This window comes from Mus musculus, chromosome 13 (genome assembly GCF_000001635.26).
Source record: "Mus musculus strain C57BL/6J chromosome 13, GRCm38.p6 C57BL/6J".
Classification (NCBI taxonomy): domain Eukaryota; kingdom Metazoa; phylum Chordata; class Mammalia; order Rodentia; family Muridae; genus Mus; species Mus musculus.
Genome location: NC_000079.6, coordinates 76,258,598 through 76,284,607, shown reverse-complemented (window position 1 = coordinate 76,284,607; position 26,010 = coordinate 76,258,598). Strand labels below are relative to the sequence as shown.

Sequence of the window (26,010 nt, the reverse complement as noted above, 5' to 3'; positions counted from 1 at the left end):
AAACATCACATGCCCTCTCCCAGGTCTGCTTCAGCAAAACACCACATGAGCCTGCATCATGTGACATAACCAGAAATTTCCACTTCATGGTATAATCTTTAGGAAGTAAGACCTAGTAAGAGAAATTCAGGTCATTGGTCTCTCTTTTCTTGCATCCTGATCACCACAGGATGAGATGGGTGCTTCAGTATGTACCCATGTCACGATCTATAGCCTCAAGACAAATCTAGAGCAACAGAACCAGTTGATAATGGACTGGAACCTTCAAAGCAGTAAGCTCACATAAACTTCACCTCCTTATAAATGCAATACACTGTACCTGAAAATCTCTCCATAAGAAACTTCAGTTTGGCAGACTCACCAGCGTCTCCCTGGACACTCCTCCCAGACACTCTCTTACCTAATTCAATGATGATTCATTACACAACTGCTCTTTCTACCTATGTAATACTTGCTAGCTGTTCTTTTTAATTTTTCTTGTTGTTCTGGTTTGATTATGAACTGTCCTTCATAGGCACACATGTTTGAACACTTGATGTCCAGCAAGCAGCACTATTGATAAATGTTGTGGAACTTTTACATGCTAAAGCCTTGCTGAAGAAATTGAGTTCCGAGAGTTAAACAGACCTTGAGATGCAAACCAGCCTCCTGCTTATGCCACATGTCTTCCTCATCTGTTGCCATGTTTCCTACCATGATGTACCATATCCCTCTGAAACTATAAGCCAAAATAGGCATTTTATCTATTAAGTTGCTTTTGTTTATATATTTTATCACAACAATAAGAAAGTAAATAAAATGTTTTCTACATAGTTGGTAAACTCACTCATTCAAAACATGCAGCTATCACAAGTCATCCTCCATACAGAACAGTCAAACTTCTGTTTACTTTTTCCAAAAGCAAATATTGTTTCCCTAAGAATCTAATGAATCTCAAAAAATAGACTTTTATGTGTAAGTAGTAAGAAGAAATTAGGAAGTAAAGGGTTCAGAGGAGGTGATAGACAAGGTTGGCTAGAATTGTTCTTTCCCAGACTGATCACACACTCACCCAGATGCTCCCAAACACACATCCTTGCTATCCTCAGATCAGTTCCCTGTCAAACACTTTCTATAGCTTCTGAATTTCCCAGCTTCCTTGCTTTGACTGGATGAATGAAAGTCAGAATGACCACACTTTCTCAGCTACTTAGTTCCATCAAATAAAGATCACACATGATCTAAAACATTGTTGCCTTTACTATGAGTTGGAAGGCAAGGTCTTGCTGAAAGAATACAGTTTCAAGAAGGCCATATGTTGTGTTAGTGGAAAGAATGAAGTTGTCTGCATTGCTAATCTCATAGTCCACATTTTACTATTTCTAACTAAGAATATTGTGACGTTATATGCAATGTCTAACCATTGCTTGAACTGTAGTTTATTGGTTACTTTGATTAAAGTAAACTGAATAAAAGGCCCAATTAAGTTCTGACCAAATCTTCCTAGAGACTATTAAAGTTATAGAACTGCTTTGATTATAATTAATGATCTTTTATTAACTTGTAGCAATCTCTCTGCCTGACCTACATTTAATAAAGTATAGAAAGACAGAAAGAAGAGATGGAGAAGGGGGAGGGGGAGGGGACGGTGTTCCTCTTAAATATATGGATGGTGACATGGTCACAAGTAAAAGTGGGAAGTGAGCCAAATGGATTCTGGGAATATTGTGGCCGTAGTCTTAGCAACAGGTATGTAGGTCATGTTGTCACCTATGTGACGTCACAGGTTTCAGAGGTCCTGAAACCAGTAATGTGTAACACTCTTAAAGAATAAATAGTATAGTAAAAAGTAGCTCATAATTCTTAATTTATCGTGTACAGTGCTTATTCCAAAGGAGAACACTTCAAAACTCTAAACAATGCAGGGTATTGCTGCTGTTCTTGGTTGCCCATCAGAACTTAATAGTAAGACCTTGTTGCTGAATACATCACACATTGATTCGCAAAATATAAAGAAGTCAAGAAGTTTCCTTTTTGTTGGCTAACTTTCATATTATCAAAAGGTGCTATGCTAGCTATTGGGGGAGAAAAATCAGCAGCAGCTTTATCCAGTTGTGAACATTGCAAACTACAGTAATGACTGGTCTGGCCTTATATGCCCAAGGGTAAAATGGTGTCCATCAATTTTCTGATTAGATTTAAAGCCCACTGGACAGGAGGAAACTCAATTTTTGATCTGTAAATCTGGCTAAGAATATGAGGGTGAGGAACCCATAGGCCTAAGAGTGAACTTATTATTTTACTAAAGAAATGCTATCAAACTTCTTTCTAAACATGTGGCTCTATGCCCATAAATAGCACATCTCTAGATTCACAACAGATAATCAAATTTGTACAGTGAATCACAGTCAATACAGAGACTTACAACTAGTCTAAATGCAGAGAATAGGTGTCAGCAGAATTCTTGGCCATAAATGGGATACCTACATTACACTGCTCACCCAAAGACTCAGAAAACATTATTAAAGAGGGTGCAGAAAGTTTGTAGGAGCCAGAAGTTAGAAATGACTGGGTGAAACAGCATTTTCTGGTCTTGAAAGACTCCGAGAGGAGCCCCTCACTCAGGCCTCAGGACAATAGCGGACACCCAAGAACTCATGATAGACGGAGCTTGTTGCAAACCACATGAGGCTTTATTTGGGGAAAGCCAGAGCTCTGGAGACGACTCATATCCCACACAGGGGTAGAGGAGTCGACCTCGAGGGGAAAGAGTTCCCAATTTTTATAGGCCCTCAGGGGGGAAAGGAGAAGGGGGAAAGTAGGGGATTTCCAGATCTAAACAATGTCTATTCTCAAGAAATGGGTATGGGAGGGGTACAAGGAAAGAGTCTAATGAAGGTGCAGCAATGGGCACACACCTGGTCTGAACATTGGCAGACACACAGGTTTAAGGAGTGGCCAGAGCATTTTGCACCTCTATTTTTCTAAATCAGTGGAGCTAGTTCTGCTAACACTGACATCTATCTTGCCAATTTCAGGGCTTCTGTGTCCTTTTACATTCTGCCAGGATCTTTCAGTCTCATGAGTCTTCTGGGAAAAAGTCAATCAAATTTCTAGGAAAAATGCATTGACAATTTTATTTTTACTTTGATTTTTAAAGTAGTCAGTCATGCTAGATGAGAGCCGTACAAAGGTAACATGCTGAAACTCATACAAGGTAAGGAGTCACTGGGCTGGAGACGTAGATGGCTCAGTGGCTATCAGTAGAGTTGCTTGTGCAGAGCCCAGGTTTAGTTGCCAGCCTGACTGGGACTTAATGACCCCCTGTAACCCCATTCCAGAGGATCTTAGGCCTTCTTCTGCCCTCCGTGGACCAAGCACATGCCACATACACAGATGTATATATAGGCAAAATAACCATGCACAAAATAAAAATAAAAAGATCTTTTTTAAAAGTGAGAAATTGTGACCATAAAGACATGTCCTGACAAATCTAAAAGATTTTACTTAAATAAAGTGGAAATTGTATTTAAAAATTCAGATTCTTCAATCACATTAAAATATATGTAAAACTTTGATAATTATTTATCTTAAATAATTTTTAAACATGCTGTTGGCAAAAAAGATATGTGAAATAATCAAAAAGGTCATGAGAACATATTCTTGATCCTCATCCCATTTTTCATGTTACTTATGCATTCTTCCATATATGTTTATCCTCATATGAGTATACAATGAAACAATGAAATCATGATAAACATATATTATACATAATTATTTTTCATCATCATAACAAGCATTACATTTATTCATTTTTATTACTTTATACCTTTTTATTCTTTTGTTATTATCTCATTGTTTTAAAATTAAATTGTCTTTGATAAAGGAAAAAAAAAAAGATATGTCCTGAAACTTCTGTTCCTCAGGAAGAGAGGGTTATACAGTTGTACATCTTACAGAGAATAAAATCTCATGAATTTTAATGAGGGACATGGGGGTATTCCAATAGCACAAGAAAACTCCCCAGGGCTTTCACTGCACTTTCTATTGGTAAGACAGAGTACATAAAATATTAAAATCTGTCCTAAAGCCATTTAGCTAAATGTATAGCAGTCTGGGGCCAAAAGTACATTCATTGATTTCAAAACTAGAATCTATTTTTATGCTTTTCAAGCAGCAATCTATGGTGACCTTGAAACACAAGTGTGTTTTAAACTCAATGGTTGGGGCCACCAGTCTTAGGATTCAACAAAAGTTCCTGAAGTTCCTGGGGCCAGCAAATTGGGAAGGCTGCCCTCTTCCAGCTTTTCTCTTGGGCTGTCACTGTCAGGGACTAGGGACTTTCATGTAGACTCCTGGATCCAGAGGTATGTGTGGTACATCTCTGATTTCATCTAGACTCTGTATTCAGTCCTGCAGCCAGTATCATTGAGATGTTATAAACTAATTTACAAAGAAGCACAGGCTTCCTTGTCTCTCCAGTAAACGCCCATGGGTCTTGCAGTCCGTGGCAAAGTTATTACTCCAGTGGTCTGGGTGTGAATCTGTAGTTTCTAAACCTTTGCACTTGCAACATCCAGGTAAGCTCCTCCCCACAATTACCTGGCAACAGCCAAGTAGGCTGCTTGCCCCCTCCTCCCTCTCTTACTCTTGCTTCCTCCTTGCTTCTCTCTTACCAACTCTGCTCTTCCCTTCTCCCCATGGCCAACCTGTACTTCTCTACTCTCTCTCCCCTTTTCTCTACCCTCTTAATTCCCCTCCCCATGCCCTGAATAAACTCTATTCTATACTATACCATTGTGTGGCTGGTCCCTCACGGGGAAGTGATGCCACAGCATGTAGAGGCACCCCTTTCCCCATATCTGACTACACCTTCTCGAAAACATATCCCTCTCTCTTTATCTTTTTATAAACACATCAACTACAACCAAGTGTTTAGGAGAGAAACTTTGTGTTCTTCCACCCCCAAACAAACAAACAAAAAATAAAAAAGTAGACTCAGAAAGCAGGGAACTGAAAAGATCCTGGAAGGAGGAGGAATACCCTGATAAACAGGAAGTAGGAATAAAAGCAAATTACTAGCTGACACCTGAGGGCAAGAGGGAGTGGCTTGGCCCTGGGAGAAAGGGGGTGGGGTGGGCTTTCAAAAGCAGAAAACACTTCCAGCCCAGGCCAGAGTTTCTGAAAATTCACTCACATGCAGGACCTAAAGAACACTTTCCAGGAACATACAACAATGGTAAGGTCACCAAAGTCGTCTCATGACCAAAATTACCTTCTTTCATACCTTTCTAGAATGAATGAGGTTACTCCCTTGAGGTTTTCATTGTGTGACCCTTGAATCTCTGACAGTAAGCTTGTGTTAAACCTCTTGAACTGGTGCCTACATCCCTGTGTTTTAAAGAAGTCTTCCGCACATTTGCACACTAATGAGTCAGATGCTTGACTAAGACCTTGTCCCTTATCAGGTACAAAGTCTATGCTGAAGGGGTAGGTACTTTCTAATGGACAGCAGGAGAAAGTCAGGCAGGAATAGAATGGGACAAGCAAGATAATTGTGGGGAAAGAAATCTTCTCTTTCCCTAATTGTCAGTGGAAGTTGCTAAGCAATAAGAGCGCACCCCTCCACCCACCTCTCACACATAGACTCCTGTTTTAATTAGCGTGTATTTATTGTATGTAGTGATGAGTTTCACAAGGACATTTCTTGCAGGTGTATGATGTACTTTGACTGTATCATTCCAGAAGAAGGACCACCATTCTCTTCTATCCACCTTCATTCAGTAGGTACTCTTCCTTTTTCACTTCTGGTTCTTTGAGACAGGGTTTTTCTGTGTAGCTCTGGCTGTCCTGGAATCATCTGGAAATCACAGTTGATTAATTTTCTTTTTCTATTCTTGTATTTACATTGACCCCCAGAACAATCATTAAAATGCAAAATACTCAGAATACTAAACAGATGATTCCAAAAGTCCAAGAGTGCTAAGGTACTTGGTGGAAGGTCTGAGGATTGTACCTGTGTGGAATAGATCAGCTAGATCCACTTATTCAGAAACAGTCTAGGACATTCATGAGATGGTCCATTAAGAGGAGCCCTCTGAACCCTCTAAGTTTTAATGGCTAAAACATGAATTCTTTCATTCACTCAATTAAGATATATTGAGGCCCCACATACGAAACTACACTTAGAAAAGTCAATAAAATTGACAAGTTTGACATAGGAGAACATGAGCTAGTGCTTATTAACTATTTTGTTCGATGAACTATTTCTAAGAACTTCATATACTGGATTACTATATTACCATATGAATTATTATTTGAAAAACTAGTAAAAACTACAATCTGATTTTGTAGGTGGAAAGTAAACTTGTACAATTTACTCAGCTTGCCCCTTGTGTACATTACAACATAGTAAATATGGTATACAAAGAACCTACTGCCAACATTTTGCTAAACAGAAAAAAACTTGAAGTATTTCCACTAATACAGGAACAAAACAAGGATGTTCACTCTCCCCATTCCTGTTCAATAAAGTTCTGGAAGGCTTAGCTACAATGGTAAGATAAATGAAGGAGATAAGGGTATATAAATAGGAAATGAAGTATCTCTATTTACTGATGATATGATACATAAAATATTCTGAAGACTCTTAGAAATTTCCTATAGTTTATAAACATATGCAGCAAAATAGCAGTATAAAAAATTAACACCAAGAAACCAGTAGCACTCCTAGCTACAAATGACAAACATACCAAGAAAGAAATTAAGGAACCAATAATCCCATTTACAATAGCCTCAAATTTGTGTGTGTGTGTGTGTGTGTGTGTGTGTGTGTGTGTGTGTGTGTGTGTGTTTGTATGAGAGAGACAGAGACAGACAGACATTCTTAGAATAACTATAACTAAGATAAAGATTTGCATAATAAAATTATAAGACATTCAAGAAAAAATACTGAAGAAGATACAAGGTGCTGCTCATGAATATACCCCTAATGGTCATGGATCCATATGATTAATATTGTGAAAATATCCATTCTACAAAAAACAACTTCCACATTCAATAATATCTCCATCAAAATTCCAATGCAATTATGTACAGAAGTTTAAAAATAATTTTAATTTCTATATGAAGACACACACATAAAGGCTAGCTAAAATAATCCTGGACAATAAGAGAACATCCTTGATTCTAAGTTATGCTACAGAGCTATAGTAATAAAAGAAAAGCATATATTGGCATAAAAAGAGACATGCTGACAAAAGGGATATAATTGAAAACCTGGATATAATTCCATGCTGATACACCCATTTGTGTTTTGTTTTGTTTTGTTTTGTTTTGTTTTGTTTTGTTTTGTTTTTTACAAAGACACCAAAAAAACATAGTGGTAAAAGACTGCATTATTTTAAAAAGTAGTAATAAGATAAAAACAAAAAATGAAACCCAGTGTTGATCAGATTGGATAGCTATGTACAGAAGAATTAGACTCTTACCCAGCAAAAAACTCAAGTCCACATGGATTAGGTACATCAAAAAACTCAAACTGCTTTAAGATTTTTATCTTACTACAGACAATGTCTAAGATTATTTTTTAAAAAGTAGCAAGCCATGCTGGTTGATGTGGGGAAAAATAGACACTACTGACTGCTGGCGGGAATAGAAACTGAGGCAGACACTGTGGGAATCAGCACAAATATTGCTCAATATGAGAAATAGTCTACCGTGTGATCTAGCTATACTACTCTTGAGCACATTCCCAAAGGTTATATCCTACTACAGAAGTACTTGTTCATCCATGTTCACTGCTGCACTGTTCACAATAGTCAGAAAAGGAAAATAGCTTAGATGTCCATCAACTGATGAGTGGATCATGAAAATATGATACATTTACACAGTTATCAGCCACCTGTTAAGAAAAACAAAATTATAAAATTCACAGGTAAGTAGATGGAACTGGAAGCAAGTTCATTCTGAATGAGTATGGTGGTTTGAATGAGATGTCTGCCAGAGTCTAGATGATTTAAATACTTGTTCCTAAGTTGGTGGCACTGTTTAGGAAGGCATAGGAGGTGTGGCCTTGCTGGAGGAAGTTTGTTACTGGGGCAGGCTTTGAAGTTTAAAAGCCTTGTGGCATTCTCAGTGTGCTTTCTCAGCCTTCTGCTTGTGATTCAAGATGTGAGCTCTCAGTTGTCTCTGCTTCCATTCCTGCCTGTAGCCATGCTTCCCACCATCAAGGGGATGGACTCTTATGCCTCTGGAACTCTAAGCCCAATCCTTCCTTCATTCCTAAGCTGTCTTGGTAATGGTGTTTTATTGAAGCAACAGGTAAATAACTAACACAGTTCAGTAACCCATAGACAGAAAAACAAATACTGCAATTGTTTTTCATATGTGTATGTAATTGTTGATTCTTTCAATATGTATGAATTAGAGTACCCATTGGGGTTAGGAAACTAGTAAGGAGATATGAGAGAAGAGAAAAAATTTCAAAGCCAGGGAGAATATAATGACAAAAAAAATAAGAAAAAGGAAACGGGAAATATGAAATGGGGCAGGATGGGAGGGCAGGGTAGAGGAAGGGATATGGGAAACAATAACAGTAAAGATCCTTTTAAAAAGCCATGTGGAAACTAACTACTGTTGAAACTTCCTAAAGTACAAAATCACAAATTAGTACAAAATCACAAATAAAAAGAGTTTAAAAGGAGTAACTCTATAACAAGAGTACAATACCCAACTAGACACCACATGCTAGTACCAGGAATAGGTTGTCACTTTTGCTGAGTTGTTGGCCAGTGAAGTCCCATAGACCCAAAACATTATAGGCTATTGCTGTTGCTCTTGGTTGCCCTCTAGAACCACATTCTTAAAGCATAGAACATGGAAAAATCAAGTTTGGTACAGTTCTAGAAGCTTCATTCATATTGGTTAGCTTTCATAGTGCTGGAAGGTGCTATGCACAGTACTAGAGGATGCAAACTCTGGGACTCTCCTGGAAAGATATGCTCACTGACACAATAATGGTATGAACATTTTGAAAGTAACCAACTACTTTTTGATTGAATTTAAGGCCTAGTCCATAAAATGGTATCCATATCTGGCATCCTTTTCAGGGCCTAAAACTTGTCAGTAGGTAGGTCTTAGGCCTGAGGAGAAAAACCTAGTACTATTATTCTGCTAAATGGACATAATATTAAAATGACTCCTGATGACTTATTGCTATACCTGTAGGTCAGTGCATCTCTCAGCTCTCATCAAAGAAGCTTCTTTTAATAGTAGATGGCATTAAAACAGGGATCCACAACTGATAACATATAGAGAATAAGAGACTGTAGAGTACTCATCCCTAATTGAGACATAAAAGTCATGCCAGTCCCTTTGTAGAGGAAGGGAGCAAAAAAGATTATAAAAGCCAGAAGTTGTGGATAACTAAAAGTAAAAGTGTTTTCTGTACATACTACAATAGTTACACATATGAACTTATGGTTGTGACATCTGTGAACTCATATGATTGTGACACCGGTGACAGCACTCGTACCAGCTCAAGCCAGACAAAGTTCCAGCATGTGGGGGTAGGTGAACACAAAGTTCTACCCCTAGCTAAAGATCTATTGGCATTTGGAGCTGCCAAGAGTAGAAGAATCATTTTCTTTAAGAGTGTGAGCCTGGGTAGGTTAAGCACACTCTAGGACAGGCCTAATCCCAAGAGTATTTGAGCAACAGAAATTGGACTTGATGGGGGTAGATCTCAGAGGAATTGAAAATCAGGGTGAATGTAATCTTAACACATTGTATAAAATTCTCAAAGGATTAATAAAAATATTTTTTAAAAAAGATTAGCCTCCAAAGAGTAGCTTAAAAAGCTGTATGTACTCACTCTGATACCAAAGGAAGAATTAAACACCCTGCCAGGTGATCTCTATGTTCTGTTTTACAACTAGAGAAGTCATTTCATTCCAGAGGAACAAAAATATACTTTTACAAATCTACTTGCTAAAATGTCAACTCTCTGCTTTCCTTTGGTTTCAAACACAGAGAACCCTTTTAGCAAGGAAGACAAATCTCCACGTGTTAGCAGAATTCTACTGAATGTGTCGTCCGTCCTTTGTGGGGTTGGGGGAGTTTTCACAAGACTAAGGTTTAAGAAACTTGGGAGCTAGTTGACTTCATCATTGACTCACGTGGGTTATTTAACATCGCTGAACTGCCTTATAATTTTATTTGTAATATTTGTATAGTCATACCACCTTCCTTAACATATGAATCATGAAGTAGGCCATGAGGAATAATTTATAAATATTAAATGGTAAACACAGATCTGAGGTTACTGTAAGACCAAAGTAGGTAAAATCAGAGAACCAAAGAAAAGGAATTAAGGCCCAGAGAAATATTCCAGATCCAAATGAGTTTCCCTTGGAGGGGTTGCCTAGTAGTGCTGAGACACCTCGTGGGGGCAAAAGGGAAAAGAAAGACAGAAGAAGTTGAGTGGTTCAATAATAGCTGCCTACTTAGGCCCACGTGGAGTGAGTGAGGCTAGATCAGCTGAAGACATAGCAGATACCCAGATCTGCATACCCACATACACTGTTTATGTCGGTTAAAAATAGTTGCACCTACTAACCAGTATCCCCAGAGCTCTCGTGTCTCTAGCTGCATGTGTAGCAGAAGATGGCCTAGTCGGCCATCACTGGGAAGAGAGGCTTCTTGGTCTTGCAAACTTTATATGCCTCAGTACAGGGGAATGCCAGGGCCAAGAAGCGGGAGTGGGTGGGTAGGGGAGCAGGGCAGAGAGAGGGTATAGGGAATTTTTGGGATAGCATTTGAAATGTATATAAAGAAAACATCTAATAAAAAATAAATAAATAAAAATAGTTGCACCTTTCTCAATACTCTTTGATTCTATCCATCAAAAAACAGCTTTAGTAGATTTACTTTGTTAAAATATTCCCTGGTATGTACCTGAGAAATCATAGCAAATATAAAAAATGTACAGTGTGATTGGCAATCCCTAAGGCAAGCAGTACACATAGTTTTGTCTTGAATGATCCTAGACACTGATCATCCCAACTCAGGAGTATTTCTTAACATAATTATTGACTATCAGAATATAGTCATTTAAAAAAACCACGTTTAGATTGAACTTGAAGATTTGGGGGTTTGTACTTTAAATTATAATTTTACTAACTAAATTAGCAAGAGTCATAGGTCATTGATGTCCAGGAAGGATTTAACATACACAGATCATAAGTAATGATGTGTGTGTGTGTGTGTGTACAAGTGCGCGTGTGTATGTGTACAAGTGCGCGTGTGTATGTATGTGTTAAACACACTCATCAGTCTATGAACAAATCAGCCATGTATATGTAGAGTCCAAATCAGTTAAACTATCCATTTCAGTGGGGCCCTTTTCTCTAGCCAAATACCATGGTTTAAACAATGAGTTTAACTAAGTTTGGTTGTACAAGACTGTATTTCCAGGATTCTGGAGACAGGTAGTAGGATTGTGAGAGCAAGGCCAGCCTGAGCTACACATCAAGTAAAAGCCTATCTTGAAAAAAACAAAACAAAACAAAACAAATTTAATGAGTGAAATAATCCAAAAAGATTGGTGAATAAGATCAGATTCAGTTGTTTCCACCCCCCCCCCCCAGAGCAGACCTTGCTTGCCATTTCTTAGATAACTCCTTGGATAAATGCCTTGTTAAATAATAACCAGTAGTAGTTACCTCTCAGTTGCTTGATTCTCATATGAGAACAGTAAGTGTGCAATTACATTTAATGTAATAATATATGTTGCATTTAATCAGACACTTGATGGGACCACTATTGGTTCATCTTACAGAAGAGAAAGCTACAGCTTGCAGAGGTGATGAATATTTTCCATAGTACATAAGGAGTCAGGGTTTCAAGCCACTCTCTTGGAATCCAGAACCATCTCATTTCAGTGATGGATTAGTGTCAGTCTCACTTGGTGCTGGATAAAAGAGTAACTGGGCTGGGGACCATAGTCTACTTGTAAACCCATTCTAACTTTCAAAGCTTAGCTTAGATTTACAGGGTATAATATTGGAGACAAAATCATGAGCTGTGTTTATCTCTGGATCAAGCTTTATCATTCACCATCCTAAACAGCCCAAAGTCCTTGGAGCGAGACAAATCCAGAACTGTAATTTGGATAGTAACCAGTAGTTTTATTTCTATATATGAAAGCTAAGCAAATAATAACACATATGAATTCTAATTTTAAAACTGAGAAAAACATTTTAAAACTAAAATAGTTCACTTCATTTTGCAATTACTGAATAAAATTTTCTTCTAAGCCAAAACCCAGTATTTATTTAACTCTGGACCCAGGCCATCTGTCATTGCCACTCAACTGCCCATGGTGTTCCCCTAATGGCCTCAAGGATTTAACTTCCTCAACAATCATATGTGGACAAAGATTAAGTAATAGTTTCCCTTTTCTTCTTTCCTACTTCTAATTTGATGGACACCATGCTCTTGTCATGTTCATCAACTAAATCTTGTGTAGCGTTTGAAATATTGGATCACTTCTCATTTAATGAGGCAAAGTCAATGAGCAATTGGAATTGAGAATCCCCCTCCAGAAAACCTCATAAATCCTAGAGAGTTGAGCACTTGAGGTGTGAGAGGGAACCCGCTGACATCACAGATCCCTTCAAGTCACAATGCTCCTCAACTGCCCTTGGAAAGATGTTTCAGAAGTATGAAGGTTTTGGTTTGAATGTAGTCAGAAATCCGTAGTATTTTGGCTTTTTAAGAAGGAAAGCTTAAACAACCTCCAGAACATATTTCTGTTCTCTTTCAAAAATAAAAAGCAACTCAACAAAAAGTAATAATAATAAAGCTGGGAGACCAACTTCATGACTTCAGGTATCTATCCATGGACAACTCAGTTTTTAAATGTCTCATATTTCCCGCTTACATTTCGTACTATATATAAACAAAGTAAAAAAAAAATCTCATAGACCCTCAGCTCTTCTCTTGGACACAATTGGATATATCTCCCAATATTTTAGGTCTATTTAATCTCAACTAATGCTTTTGGAAGTACTTATGGAAATATATTCTGCTCATCAGCTAGAGATGTGATTCTGGCAGGTGAGGGAAGTGGGGTGGGGGAGGGAGGAGGGGAGAGGCAAGTGTCAACAAGTTGGAAGCCTCTCTCTAACCTTTGACACCTGTTTAGAAACTAGCTTCAAATCTTAAAATGCCACCAATGCAATCTGATTCTGCATTCTGGTTGCCTAGAAACAGATGTAAACACAAGTGCCTCTCTGCCTGCCGAAGAACAGCCCGATCCACCTGATGGCCCCCTTCCTGGCTCAGTCATTGACCAAGAAAAGAAAGCAAGTACTTTCAGATATTCATATTAAGAGCAGAATACTTTGTTCAGTTGCTCTGAAGCTGGGGGTTGTCTAGAGCTTGAAGGAATCCCAGAAGAATGACTGTCTGTTTTTCTGTAGCTCCTGTTGTTCTGCCTTGATAAAGTAATGGAGCAGTGAGGTTACCATTAAAAAAAAAAAAAAAAAACTCACTCTCTAAATATCTTAACTGGATTTTTAATATGGGGCTAAGTTTTTTAATTTGATAATGATTCATTATGATAAAGACTCTTTAAGAAAAAGAATAGCTATGTGCAATGTTTCCTTTTTCAGTACTTCTCATACTTTGTATTAATGATAAAGACCATGCAAAGCAAGTTATGTTTTGGACTTTGGTAGGTCTAATAACCCCTGAGCAGTATATACAGTCCCTTCTTATGAAAAAGGTACCAGAAAGCCAACATGACCTCAAGCACTGGCTTTAGGTCTCTGTGTTAGATTGGATGGCTGCTTAACTTCAATTTCCTCTTAGAGAAAGTAGGTTAGTTAGCGCTTGCTTTTGTCGTGCATTCCAGATTCACAAGCAAATAGGCTCAGTGTATAGTGATCACATGGTCCATTGCTTCCCCAGTCCTCAAGTTCTTCACCTATAAAAAGAATCATCTTGAATTAAAGGAACTTTTGTCACATATGATGAAAACAATGATACTGATCTCATAGAGCTTTTAGAGCAACAAAATCTCTATATATGAAAGGATTCCATAGGATAAAAATTAACAATATTTTAAAATGTACTCTGAACAGATGAAAATTGGCTCATGTAAAAATCCCATAAATAAGAAAGTTATTTGTGAAATAATTTTTACATACAACCACATCTTAGCACCTAAGAATGCATTGAAAAAGCATATACATATATATACACTACACCCCCCAAAGTAGACATGATGAGAATATCTTAGTAATTCATTTCCTTTGTATACACTCATTCCCCTTGGGGTTCATTGGAGCAGTGAGAAGGTGTCTGGTGCGAAGTCAATGATAAGTTCAGGACTCAGAGCATTTGCAGTGGCAAACAGTAGTGAGAAGATGTGCTAGGGTAGAAATCTGATCTGGTCCTCTAGGAACAATGGATGGTATCCAGAACACAAATGTGTGCATGGGCACCAGAGTATTCGCTAGGGCAGTGGTTCTCAACCTTCCTAATGCTGGTGACCTTTACTAGAGTTCCTAATGTCCTGGTGACCCCCAACCATAAAATGATTCCATTGCAATTTCATAACTATAATTTTGATACCGTTATGAACTGTAATGAAATATTTGATAGACAAGATATCTGTTGTGTGACTGCCAAAGGAGTCATGACTCACAGGGTGAGAAACCCTGCTGTAGAGGAAGTCTAAGCAGGGACACATCTAACCTCTTGCAGAGCCTAATTCACAGTATGTTCAGGGGCACTGTACTCTCTTAGAAGCTCACTGGCCCCATCCGGAGAAGCTTGGAGCCTGGTCTGATAGCCTCCTGCTAACTGTGCTGGATCAAACCTTCATGGCCACTACAAATTTTCTTGATAATAGAATTGCCTAGTTTTCAAATTTTGTTTCTTTTTTAGAGGAGGGGGATTTACAATTCAGTGTCTTGACCCTAATGCAGGAAATGGTTGATTTCATTAAACAAGCTAAAGAACTAATTTCTGAATATTTTCTTAAACCCTGAGTAATTTCTTAATATTTTATTCTGTTGTTTTGTTATGCAGTAATATAACCCAAGTAAAGTATCCAGCAAACATATCATGCTTAATTTGTGAACTGAACAAGAATATCACTTACATTCCCTCTACTGAATCCAACTCAGTGATTGGCTATTAAAATTAGAATAAAACTTGCTGTTTTTAAGCTTTAAAAATGTATTAGACATTTAGTTGTTTTCCATATAAAGAAATAGAGAATATACTTGGTACCTTTTTTTTTCTCATAGAAATGTTAGCAAATTATCAACCTTTGGAAGAAAATAGAACCTTCTAGAAGTAGCAAAATAGTGAATTAGAAATTTTCAGCTAAGTGTTCATACAGCTAACTTGTTTCATGCTACTAAATTATACATGTAGCTGTTCTATACTTTATTTTACGTCTATAATAATCTGACATCTAGGGTTTTTAGAATATAAAATTACTTAGATTGACTAGCTTTCTTGCATGGGGCTGTTTTGAAAATTAGCTGGCTACCCTAGGAAATTACTATGTCAGGCACAATCCATTATCCTTGGAGTTCTTTCAAAACTCAGTCAGTAATCACTGGAGCTTTCATTTTGCAGTTTTCGTCTAGGAATGATGTATGGCTTTAACTTCCTGATGTGTTAGCATGCCTATGAAGTGAAGCTCTTTAGGAGTGCCCCAGAACCTAACTTCACTTTCAGTTAGTATCAATACAAGCATGCCATAGATAAACTGTGGTATATATTTTATTTAAAATAAAAACATTTATTTAAAGACAAGATGTTTGAACAATAGCCCACCACAGCATCACAGGGTACATTTTGAATCTGTCATCTCTGTTTTAGGTAAGATTATCTCCAGTCAAAATGTCAACTAAGAACGCTACAGATCTAGTTGAGTATGTTGACAAGTAAGTCTGTAAGTTAAGTCTATTTCCTGCATTTAATGAATCAGTGGAGATTAGAATGGCTGAAGGAAACTTTTCAAATCATGTAAGTAGCTCTCTGCTCTCAGAAAACCTGAACAACCTTAGACAGACAAAGTTCACTGTTTCTAAACACATGGTGCTACCTTCTCTTTAAGTGACTTCATAAACTCCTACAGATCTGTTGGGGAAATAATACAACTGGGGCCAGAAGTGGCACATAACACAACAGATAAACAACTATAACTTCAAATTAAGCCAAGCAGATCCACCGACACTGTGACATCAAAACAAAACAACAACAAAAAACAAAACCCAGGAAACTTGAGACATTTTAATTATCAGAAAAAAAAATGGACTTTTTAAAAAACAATCAAATTTTACTACATTCTTACTTACAATGCTATACTTGGAGGCCATTGGAGTGGCCCACAGAAATTGGACAGTTCTGGTTCTTAGGATACAACTATCGGTAGATGCATATTGTTCAAAATACCCCAGAATTCTATGTTTTAGGGGTGGCGTTTCAGAAGCACCGAAACTAGGTTGGAGCTGTCTTCTCTTCATGGAAGGGCTGTTGTCTAGACTCCCATTAATAGCTGCAAAGCAATTTCATCATGGCCCTTGCACTATTGCTCTTAACTCTGGATTTGAGAAATGTAGTTCTTTTTTTTTTTTTTCACTTGCAAAAATGAGAAGTTCCTGGTATCTACTACAGCTTCAAAATAATCCAGATTCTGTAATATGCATTCTAACCACAGGAGAACTGTGACCAAATAAACAAAATGCATCAAGGAGAAGAAGCATAAATAGCAGTCTGATTTTTAAAGTCATCTTTGACAATGAAAATTATGAAATTTTAAATTCTGCTGTTCTCAGCCAAATTAATTTAATTCATTTCAGCACTCCGGTGTTTCTGTTCTTTCCACGCTTTGCATATCCTGCAATTGCTCACATCAGTATGGATTTACTATTTGGGAGGGTGGAGATCCAAACAGGAGAGTTGTTTCCACTTGTCTGCATGTGACAAATAGAAATTAGAAATCATCGCTCTGTCCTAGGAGATAATTCCAGTTGGAAGGCAGAGTGAGCCCGTTACAGGAGATACGAGAATAAACTCCTCGGGAAGGATAACAACCTTAAAATTTAAAACATTTTCTTGGGTTTCATTGCAACAAAAGGTTAACTACATTTATATATGTACTTTATATGTATATGTCTATGAGTATGTGTGTCACTGTGCACATGCAGAGGCCAAAGGGCCTTTAGGAGTTCGGTTCTGTCCTTTGAATGTGTGGGCTCCAGGTCACCAGGCGTGGCAGCAAACACCTTTATGTGCTTAATGATCTCATCCAGTTGCATTTCAGCAAAGTTAAGACCAAGACTGGCCGCTCCCAGCACTCGCTCCTACCCCAATTCCCACTCACAGTCCCACCCCTCAATGCCTAAGTCAGGTGCCTATTTTATTTATACCTGAGATCCTATGGTGCTCTTCCCTTCTATTCTCTCACACTGCAGCCTCAAACACAGAGGCTCTGGAACCTTATGCTTTTTAATAACCCTGAAGTAGTCTATCATGATGCATCAACTATCAATTTTTGATGAACTGTAGCTGACAGATATAATGGAGAGGAAGGCAGGTGGTGGGGGCAGGGAGGTGAACTGGATGAGCTATACTAACAGAAGTGCTTATGGGATGCTGACTAGCAGAAAAACAAAATGACATTCAGACACTGCAACTATCACTGCAGAATTCTGAATTGACATATTTAATAAAACAAACTCAACTTTTCTTTAAATAACTGTACCCTCTAAATCACCAATTGGCAACAGATGTACTGGAATGCTAAAGAGGCACTTTGACAAGTGAAGATCATTGTCCACTCGTTAAACTTCCTTAGAATGCATTACATAGCTTCAGGGAGTCACCCTTATAGACATTTATCATTATGCTTAAGATTAGTATTCAAAAAATGTACTAATCAGCTTGCCAAAGCAAAACTTGACTTACAAAAGAAATTATACCTAGCCTACGAAAAAGTTCAGCTTAGAGAAAGGCATACGTGAGAGGCTGGATAATTGACTGCTCATGGAGTCTTTCTTGGCCTGTCAATTGTAGTAAAACCCACATAATTATCTATGTGTAATAATGTTAGGTCATATTAATAACACATGTGTGGGGCAACAGAATGTTTTCAAGTATTTATAGGACAATGGTGAAGATGTCATCCTATTAAAGAGAGCAAATAGTTCTAATGTGCATATTGGTTTGCTAATCTGCGACTAGCAGACATGCTGGCTTTATAACCTTGCACATATGCTTATTTAAACTTAATGAATGGAAGAGCACCAAAGTCTTGTTTCTTATTGCCTTTCTCCTGCTGATAGAATGCACACTAGTGGAGTCCAGGGCTTCCACAGCGTCCTCTTGAGTCCACAGTAGCTCAATTGGCTGTAATAGGGAAAGCTCCCTTCCCCTTTATAGTCAGTTTCTGCCTTCTATGTAAGAGAGTAGGGTTTCAGTTGATCAAAGATGAGCTCTTGATACTTCTCAATTAATTCTGCTCATGATTTACATCTACATCTTCTTATGTAATAAATTAGGAGATTGAAAATTTAGAACACATATTATCCTCTCAAAGGATTTAATTTTGAATGGAAAACAAATTGTGTGCATGAATCTCTTATTTTTATTTAATGGGCTATCCCACTAGGAGATTTTTTTTTTCTCACCTTGGAATCAAATCTTTCCTGAGGTCCCTTCTCACCCTTCGGAAGCTGGTTATTAGTTATTTACTAGTATGTGCAAGCTCTGGGCTAGGGACTTACAAAGTCACCAGTGAGCAAAGTAGACAAAGGTTCCCACTTTCACATACCTTTGATTCTGATAAGGAAGAGGCACAGATTGCTGGTAAGCCAGGCAGAACAATTTTTGCCTCCAGGTTAGCAGACCAGGATATGGGCAGGTAGACACCTGGGCAAGGATGAAATTTGTCAGGCAGGAATGCAGAGGGGTGAAGATGGTTGGAGTAAGGCTAGAAATATAAACACATATTGATAATATCAGATATATGGACTCTCCAGTCTGTCTTGCCTAAGGTGAAAATTCTAAGTTTCCTAAATCAAAAGGAAGCTTGAGAAACAAAATTATAGTCATGGTATATGTCAACAACTCTCTTGAGGGTACATTTTGGGAAGACAGGGGTCTAGATGCTAGTCAGACAGCATTTAAAATTGAAATAGATAAAATGTTCAATACATCAAATAAGACAATAAGTGATATAAAATCATAATAGAATGCCTGTCACTGTCCTAAGAAGACCTGGCAATGACTGTCTTCAGACCCTGTTTGCCACATTCTCACAAGGAGAATTCTTAATAGCCATTATATCAGAATGTGACCTCATTAGAGAGTCGGGTCATTGCAAGTATTGCTAAGATGAGGTCACTGTGGAGAGGTCACTGTGGAGTGAGAATGTCTGCTTATAAGAATGTGGCATCTACATATGCCCCAGTACAGGGGAATGCCAGGGTCAGGAGGCAGGAGTAGGTGGGTTGGGGAGCAAGCCGGGGAGGGTATAGGGGGCTTTGGGGATAGCATTTGAAATGTAAATGAAGAAAATATCTAATAAAAAAAGAACTACAGAAAAAAAAAAAAGAATGTGGCATCTGTATTTGTCAGGCTCTGGCAGAGCCTGTCAGGAGACAGCTATATCAGGCTCTTGTCAGCAAGCACTTCTTGGCATCCACAGTAGTGTCTGGGTTTGGTGACTGTATATGGGATGGATTCCCAGGTGGGGCAGTCTCTGGGATCTCTGCTCCACACTTTGTCTCCATATTGCTCCCACGAGTTTTTGTTCCCCCTTCTAAGAAGAACCAAAACATCCACGCTTTGGTCTTCCTTCTTCGTCATGTGGTCTGTGAATTGTATCTTGGGAATTCTGAGCTTTTGCCCCCAGAGATCCCAGGGGGGGATTTAAACCACCAACCAAAGAGTACACATGGATCCAGCAGCATATGTAGCAGAGGCTGGCTGTGTCAGGCATCAATGGGAAGAGATCCCTTAGTCCTGTGAAGTCTCAATGCCCCGTTAAAGGGGAATGCCAGTGCGGGGAGGCAGGAGTGTGTGGGTGGATGTGAGAACAGCCTCATAGAAGCAGGGGAAGAGGGGAGGGAATAGGAGGTTTTGGGGTGGGAGGGACAAGGGGTGGGGAAACTGGGAAAGGGGATAACATTTGAAATGTAAATGAAGAAAATATTCAATTTAAAAAAACAAAAAACAAAAAATGAAAAGAAAGAATGTGACATCTAGGGTCTGTCTAAAGACAGTCATTACTAGGTCTTCTTAGGACAGGGACAGGCATTCTTTTTTTTTTTTTTTAACTTACTCAATTTATGTCCCACCCACTGCCCCACTCTTGGTCACCCCCTCCCAACAACCCTTTCTTCCCTCCCCCCTCCCTTTCTCCTCTGAGTGGGTGGGAGGCCCCTGAGAATCCACTCCACCTTGGCACGTTAAGTCTATTAGAGGCTAGGTGCTTCCTCTTCCACTGAGTCCACACAGGGCAGCCTATCTAGTAGAACATATCCCACATACAGGCAACAACTCTGCAATAATCCCTCCTCCCCCAACCCCTGATCCAGTTGTTTGGAACTCTCTTGAAGGCCAAGCCCCACATCTCCTACATTTATTCGGAGAGGCCTAGATCCATCTCCTGTATGTTCTTTGGTTGGTGGTTCAGATTTTGAGAGCCCTAAGGGTTCAGCTTAGTTGACTCTGTTGGTCTTCCTATGGATTTTCTATCCCCTCCAGGGCCAAAATCCTTCCTCCTATTTTTCCGTAAGAACCCCCAAGCTCCATCCACTGTTTGGCTGTGGGTGTCTACATCTGTATGAGTCAGCTGCTGGGTAGAGTCTCTCAGAGGACAACATGTTACTATCTATAAGCATAAGAGTATCAGTAACACTATTGTGTTAGTGATTGGTTCTTGCTTATGGGATGGGTTCTATGTTGGGCCAATTATTAGTTGGCCATTCCCTCAGTCTCGGCTTCATCCCCCATGGTGACAAGCATTCTTTATTGATGTGATTCTCTATGCTTGTTACCATGTGAAGAAGACAGATCACTCACATCATAATTCATTAGACTGGAAGGCAAGACTGTTGCTAAGCTTTGGATGGGACATGGCAGACTGCCCTGTCATTAAGTACAGGCAGTCTTTGGTTCTATGTAATCTGCCCATATTCACTTTTGCCTATCAGTAGCAAGTTGCTGGTGATGAGTGGGCACAGCCACGGGCAGCGTGTGCTACTCAAAGACCCTGAAACCCATCAAAGCAAGGCTGCTCAGAAGAAATCCAGTTATCTCTGCCTCAGGAGGGTCTCAGTTTCTGCCATGTCTCAGACCCCACTCGAGCACAGACCAAAGTCCATCTAAGTTCCCTAGAGAGACTTAGTGAGGCTTCAGCAGGAAGAGCTGTGAACCAAGACTTAAAAGGTGACCAGGGGAAAGATATACAATGTTGGAAACAAAGTCCACACCCAAAAGTGTGCAATGGAGCATGTTCTCTCTCTCTCTCTCTCTCTCTCTCTCTCTCTCTCTCTCTCTCTCTCTCTCTCTCTCTCTGAGGGTGGTGCAAAGGCACTAGAGAGAGGCTTTAAATGCCTAGACAATGCTGTAGCAAGGGAGGAAAGATGAAAAAGCATGGCAAGATATTTCTCAGCTGAGACACTATTAACTTCCAAGTCTCAGGAAAAGTTTATGTGACAAATGTCACTGTAAAGTTGAAATAAAATTAAAATCCAGTTCTATGAGTGAGGTGCTAACTCTAAATTCTCTTTAGAAATAAGATGACACTAATTCAACTCCTTTATGTCTACTGTGCTAAGGTCTCCCTTCTAACAGCTACCACCAATGTTAACATACCAGGACTGCGATGGTCACCAGCACTCTGTAGATGCTGAACAAAAATGTTTATTTCACAACCTTGGAAGCTAGAAGTCCAAGGTCACAGAGTCAGCAGATTTGGTTCCTGTGAGTGCCAAGGGCAGATTTCTTGCAAGCTTTCCACATGCTTCTTGGCACTTCCTGGTTTACAGATGCTCCACCTTTCTCTCTCTCTCTCTCTCTCTCTCTCTCTCTCTCTCTCTCTCTCTCTCTCTCTCTCTCTCTCTCTCACACACACACACACACACACACACACACACACACACACACACCCTGCTCTTTCTTCTCATCCCCTCTGTATCTTTTACAAGGCCATCTTCATTTAAGAATAGTAGCCATATTGGCTCAAAGCCTCTGATACTCCACTGTGACTTCATCTTAGCAATGTTTGCAATGCTCCTACTTCCAAATGAGGTCACATTCTGATATAAGGGCTATCAAGACTTCAACATATATTTTGTGGGTCACAGTTCAGCCCATTTTGCTACATAAAAATGACAAGAATTTGAGTTCAATTTGACATATAATTTTTTTATACTAAAGTCACATAGACATACATGTTATTTACAGAGAGGTGAGGTGGGGGATGGCTTGATGGCACTACAAATTCTATGTGAACTCCAAACATCCTCAGCCACTGTTGCTGCTGACATACATTTTATTTTTATGTGCAATTCAGACATCCACCCTGCTTCTACACACATGGGTTTTGCTTAAAACCTTTACCCACTCTAACAACCTCACAAGAAAAGATCCCATTGTACCACATGGTATTAATTTTGCAGTCTTCTTAAGACCTCATTGAATATGAGACATTTACATTTTAGTGTACACAGCTTTTCATTGGGAAGATCCACATCCAGTCTCTCTAGTCTCTTCTTGGCTGTGCCACTATTTGGAATTGTCTCTTTTCTAGTCATATCCCCATGTAGGCTCTGTCCTGGCCCAACCCTATCAGTCCTGGTTATCTGTCTGGACTCTACACAAACTTTGCATTGCCTGTCTCACCCCTCAGAACACTCAGGTATTTTACTTATTTTAAACTCTGCAATGGAAGCTTGCTTCCATAATTCCAAAGTCCACCAGATGAGTGGTTATAGACAAGCAACAGAGACCTGTTTTCGGAAATATTAAACTGAACTCCAAGTTCCCATGCTTAAACATCTCAGATCAGTTTATAATGGCATTTATAGAAGGGCTGGGTCCAAGCCTTGTACTTACAAAAATTTTGTATCAATAGAAGACATTTATACCAGTGAAAACCTTGATTTTTTTATTAAAATAAATTCTGTAAGAATTAAGAAGTCATAAGAAATTATGACTTCAACTTAGTAACAATTATAAAGATTTCAACCAAATGAGTTTATGGGTATATAATCAATTCTAGCTATTTCCTCTCTGTTCCAATTATGACCATTACTAAATTCCCTAAAAAGGCAACCTTAGAATACCCACCTCTACCTCCAAAGCCAAGGGAACTGGAACAACAACTCTTCATAACATCTTCAAGGTGAATATGGGTGTTGAGATATTTTTGAAAGGGGGGGGTAGGGAAAATGGGGAGTTGGTTGGCCTTAAGAAGTTCACACCAATGATTGTATTAGTCTTTGATGTGTGTCCTAACTGGATCTGACTGAAAGTCCAAAACAGCAGGAGTTCAAGCAGGTCAGTTTAGCATGCCTGATGATGAGACTCGCCAAAGTTGTTTATTCTGTAATATACAAATCTCAAAACAAAATTTTGGTACCATCAAGATAACTTCTTTTTTGATTCTCTGGAATCTAGTTGTCTGGGGGGGGTCTCCCTCTATCAAATCTGATCCATATTACTCTGGAAGGTATATAGACACTAATCACCTTTTCTAAAAATGCAAAGACAAATCCTTTCTCCCAAATCAGCATATCCTTGAGCCAATAACCAGAAAACCTTTATATTGACCTTTATATTCCCAGAGGAATAATATAACCACAAAACTCAAAATCACACCCATTTTGAAAGTTAAAGCAATCCAAAACAAATGAAGTAAACTAAAGTACTGTATGTGCCTATTCTTAGGCCTTTTCTATTTTGCCAAGCAATAACTAATTGCTAATAACCCAAGCAATAACTAATGGCTAATAACCCAAGATTCACGTGGAGCCCATGTTAGACAGAATTTGAGAATCCTGTGAGTTGTATTAGAGCAATATATCTTTGTACCTTCTTTCTGTTTGGCTCTCTTCCTAATGCAGTCATTCTGTTATGCCGTCTATCTGTTCAGTTCTCTACCTGGAGCCACAGACATTTATTAATTAATACCTCTTATGGCAGGTAATTATCACTGTCCTCTCTACTTGGAGTCAGTGACTAATTTTCCCTATCCTGGTTCTGAACCGTGGGTGAAAATCCCCGTCTCAGCCAGCGCTACCCAGCTACTCACTTAAAAAATAAAATAAAATAAAATTCTAATTCTCGGGCAAATAATCTTAAATTTCTAGTGGGTTCTTGCCCAACATGTTGGTTCACCCCCTGTTGCAGGAAATATTAAATATTCTAAGTTCCCGAGCTTCTCCCAGCTACTCTCAGCACCGGCAGTCTTGCGGGGCAGTTCTTATCTCTTGGAGACTCTCTGACTCAGGGCTCCAAAATCTCTCCACCCAGCTTGCTATCCCATCTAAAAAGCCTCTAACTTTCTCTTCTCTGTCCATCCAACCTGGAAGTTTTGCCTACTCGCCCAGTGATTGGTTATTCATCTGAGGGAAGGTTCACAAGAAGTCACCTGAGTACAAGACTCATTCCTTGTTCCCGACAACCTCTCATGGGAAAGTAGAATTAACATCAAAATACAGGCATCACCAGGGCCATCTACAAAGGAGAACCTATTGTTGGTTATAGACAAGCAATGGAGAACCTATTACAGACAGACAAGAAATGCAGAAACTATACCAAATACGTATTTCTAATTCACCATTTCCATATTCTCATTGTTGTGATCATAAAAAGAGAAAGAGCTATAAGAATATGTTCTCATAGGGTGTGGGGTAAGGAGGTGCCTCAGTGGGACCATGCTGAGGCATCTCTATCCCCTGAGGGACCAGCCATACCAGCCATACATAGGTATAGTATAGAATAGAGTTTATTTAGGGCATGGGGATGGGGAGTTAAGAGGGTAGTAGCGGCAGAGAAAGGCAGAGCAAAGGAGAGAGTAGATAAGTGGAGGCAGGCCATGACCATGTGGAGAGAGGGGGAAAGGGAATGGAGAGAGAGGGGGCACAAAGGGGCAAGAGGCAAGAGAGAGGCAAGAGTGTAAGAGGGTAAGGGAGAGAGAGAGAGAGGAGGGGTCAAGCAGCCCCTTTTATACTCGGCCAAGCCTACTTGGCTATTGCCAAGTAACTGGGGGTGAAGTTTAGACAGAATGCGAATACTCATAGAATTATTTTTGTAAGCCATCAGAATAGTGGCTACATTTTTACATTACATTTTCTTACAGGATGCTCTAAACTCAGAATACAACTAATCCTTAAAGTTGATCTCATGAAAATGTAGAAAACCTTCTCAGTATGGCTTTATTATGCTTAGAAGAGGATTCAAGCTCTCCTGTTTTTGTCTCTGGTTTGCACGGGTTTCCAGAATGGTTATCTGAAGTTCCTAAGTAAATTTAGTGCTCTCTTCACAGGGACAGAATAGGCAGCAAAGTGAGGGCCCATGTACCAGAGTCTCTGCCAGCCACAGCACAGCTGGTGTAAGTCACACCAACTCCCAGGGAAGCAGAACTCAGAGTCTGGGGAAAATCTGTTCAGATTCAGCTACAGTCAGTGCTGTGTGCAAAGCCTCTCTGGAGAGACCCTCAGGATTTCTTTATCCTGTGGTTAGTAATTCCATCTGGATATGTCTGGAATATTCAGTTATTTCTTCTCTTCCAAGGTTAAATTTAAAACAAGATCCCCTTAATGTAGCATATTATTAAGATTTAGCTGGTTGGTTTTTGTGTTTCTAAAACTGGGATAGTCACACAACTGCCAGTGAAAGCTCTCGGTTTATATTCCCTTTGAGAGTAACCTGGTGATTTGAATAACAGTGCCATTAGGGATTTCCATTACATTAAAAATATTCATAAGTTTG

General features: G+C 39.1%; 1 protein-coding gene and 1 long non-coding RNA gene across 4 annotated transcripts in view; one reads left to right on the top strand and one right to left on the bottom strand.

Annotated features, from left to right (window-relative positions):
• Positions 1-5,632: 5,632 nt before the first annotated feature.
• Gm31219 overlaps positions 5,633-26,010 on the bottom strand; it is a 32,754-nt gene continuing 12,376 nt past the window's right edge. Inside the window, exons 1-3 of one of the 2 annotated variants that reach the window (XR_382665.3) lie at positions 21,889-21,913; positions 18,839-18,997; positions 5,633-5,839 (exon numbers count right to left, since the gene is read on the bottom strand). This is a non-coding gene — a long non-coding RNA (predicted gene, 31219). Of the gene's footprint in view, positions 5,840-18,838; positions 18,998-21,888; positions 21,914-26,010 lie in introns of those variants that run through there. The other variant, XR_382664.4, reaches the window with a different exon arrangement.
• Positions 5,693-26,010, top strand: part of Fam81b (family with sequence similarity 81, member B) — a 77,208-nt gene continuing 56,890 nt past the window's right edge. The window contains exons 1-3 of one of the 2 annotated variants that reach the window (XM_017315694.2): positions 5,693-5,762; positions 13,249-13,346; positions 15,883-15,947. In XM_017315694.2, coding sequence (XP_017171183.1) covers positions 15,904-15,947 — 44 coding nt within the window. In that variant the 5' untranslated portion in view covers positions 5,693-5,762; positions 13,249-13,346; positions 15,883-15,903. Of the gene's footprint in view, positions 5,763-12,663; positions 12,871-13,248; positions 13,347-15,882; positions 15,948-26,010 lie in introns of those variants that run through there. The other variant, NM_001370926.1, reaches the window with a different exon arrangement.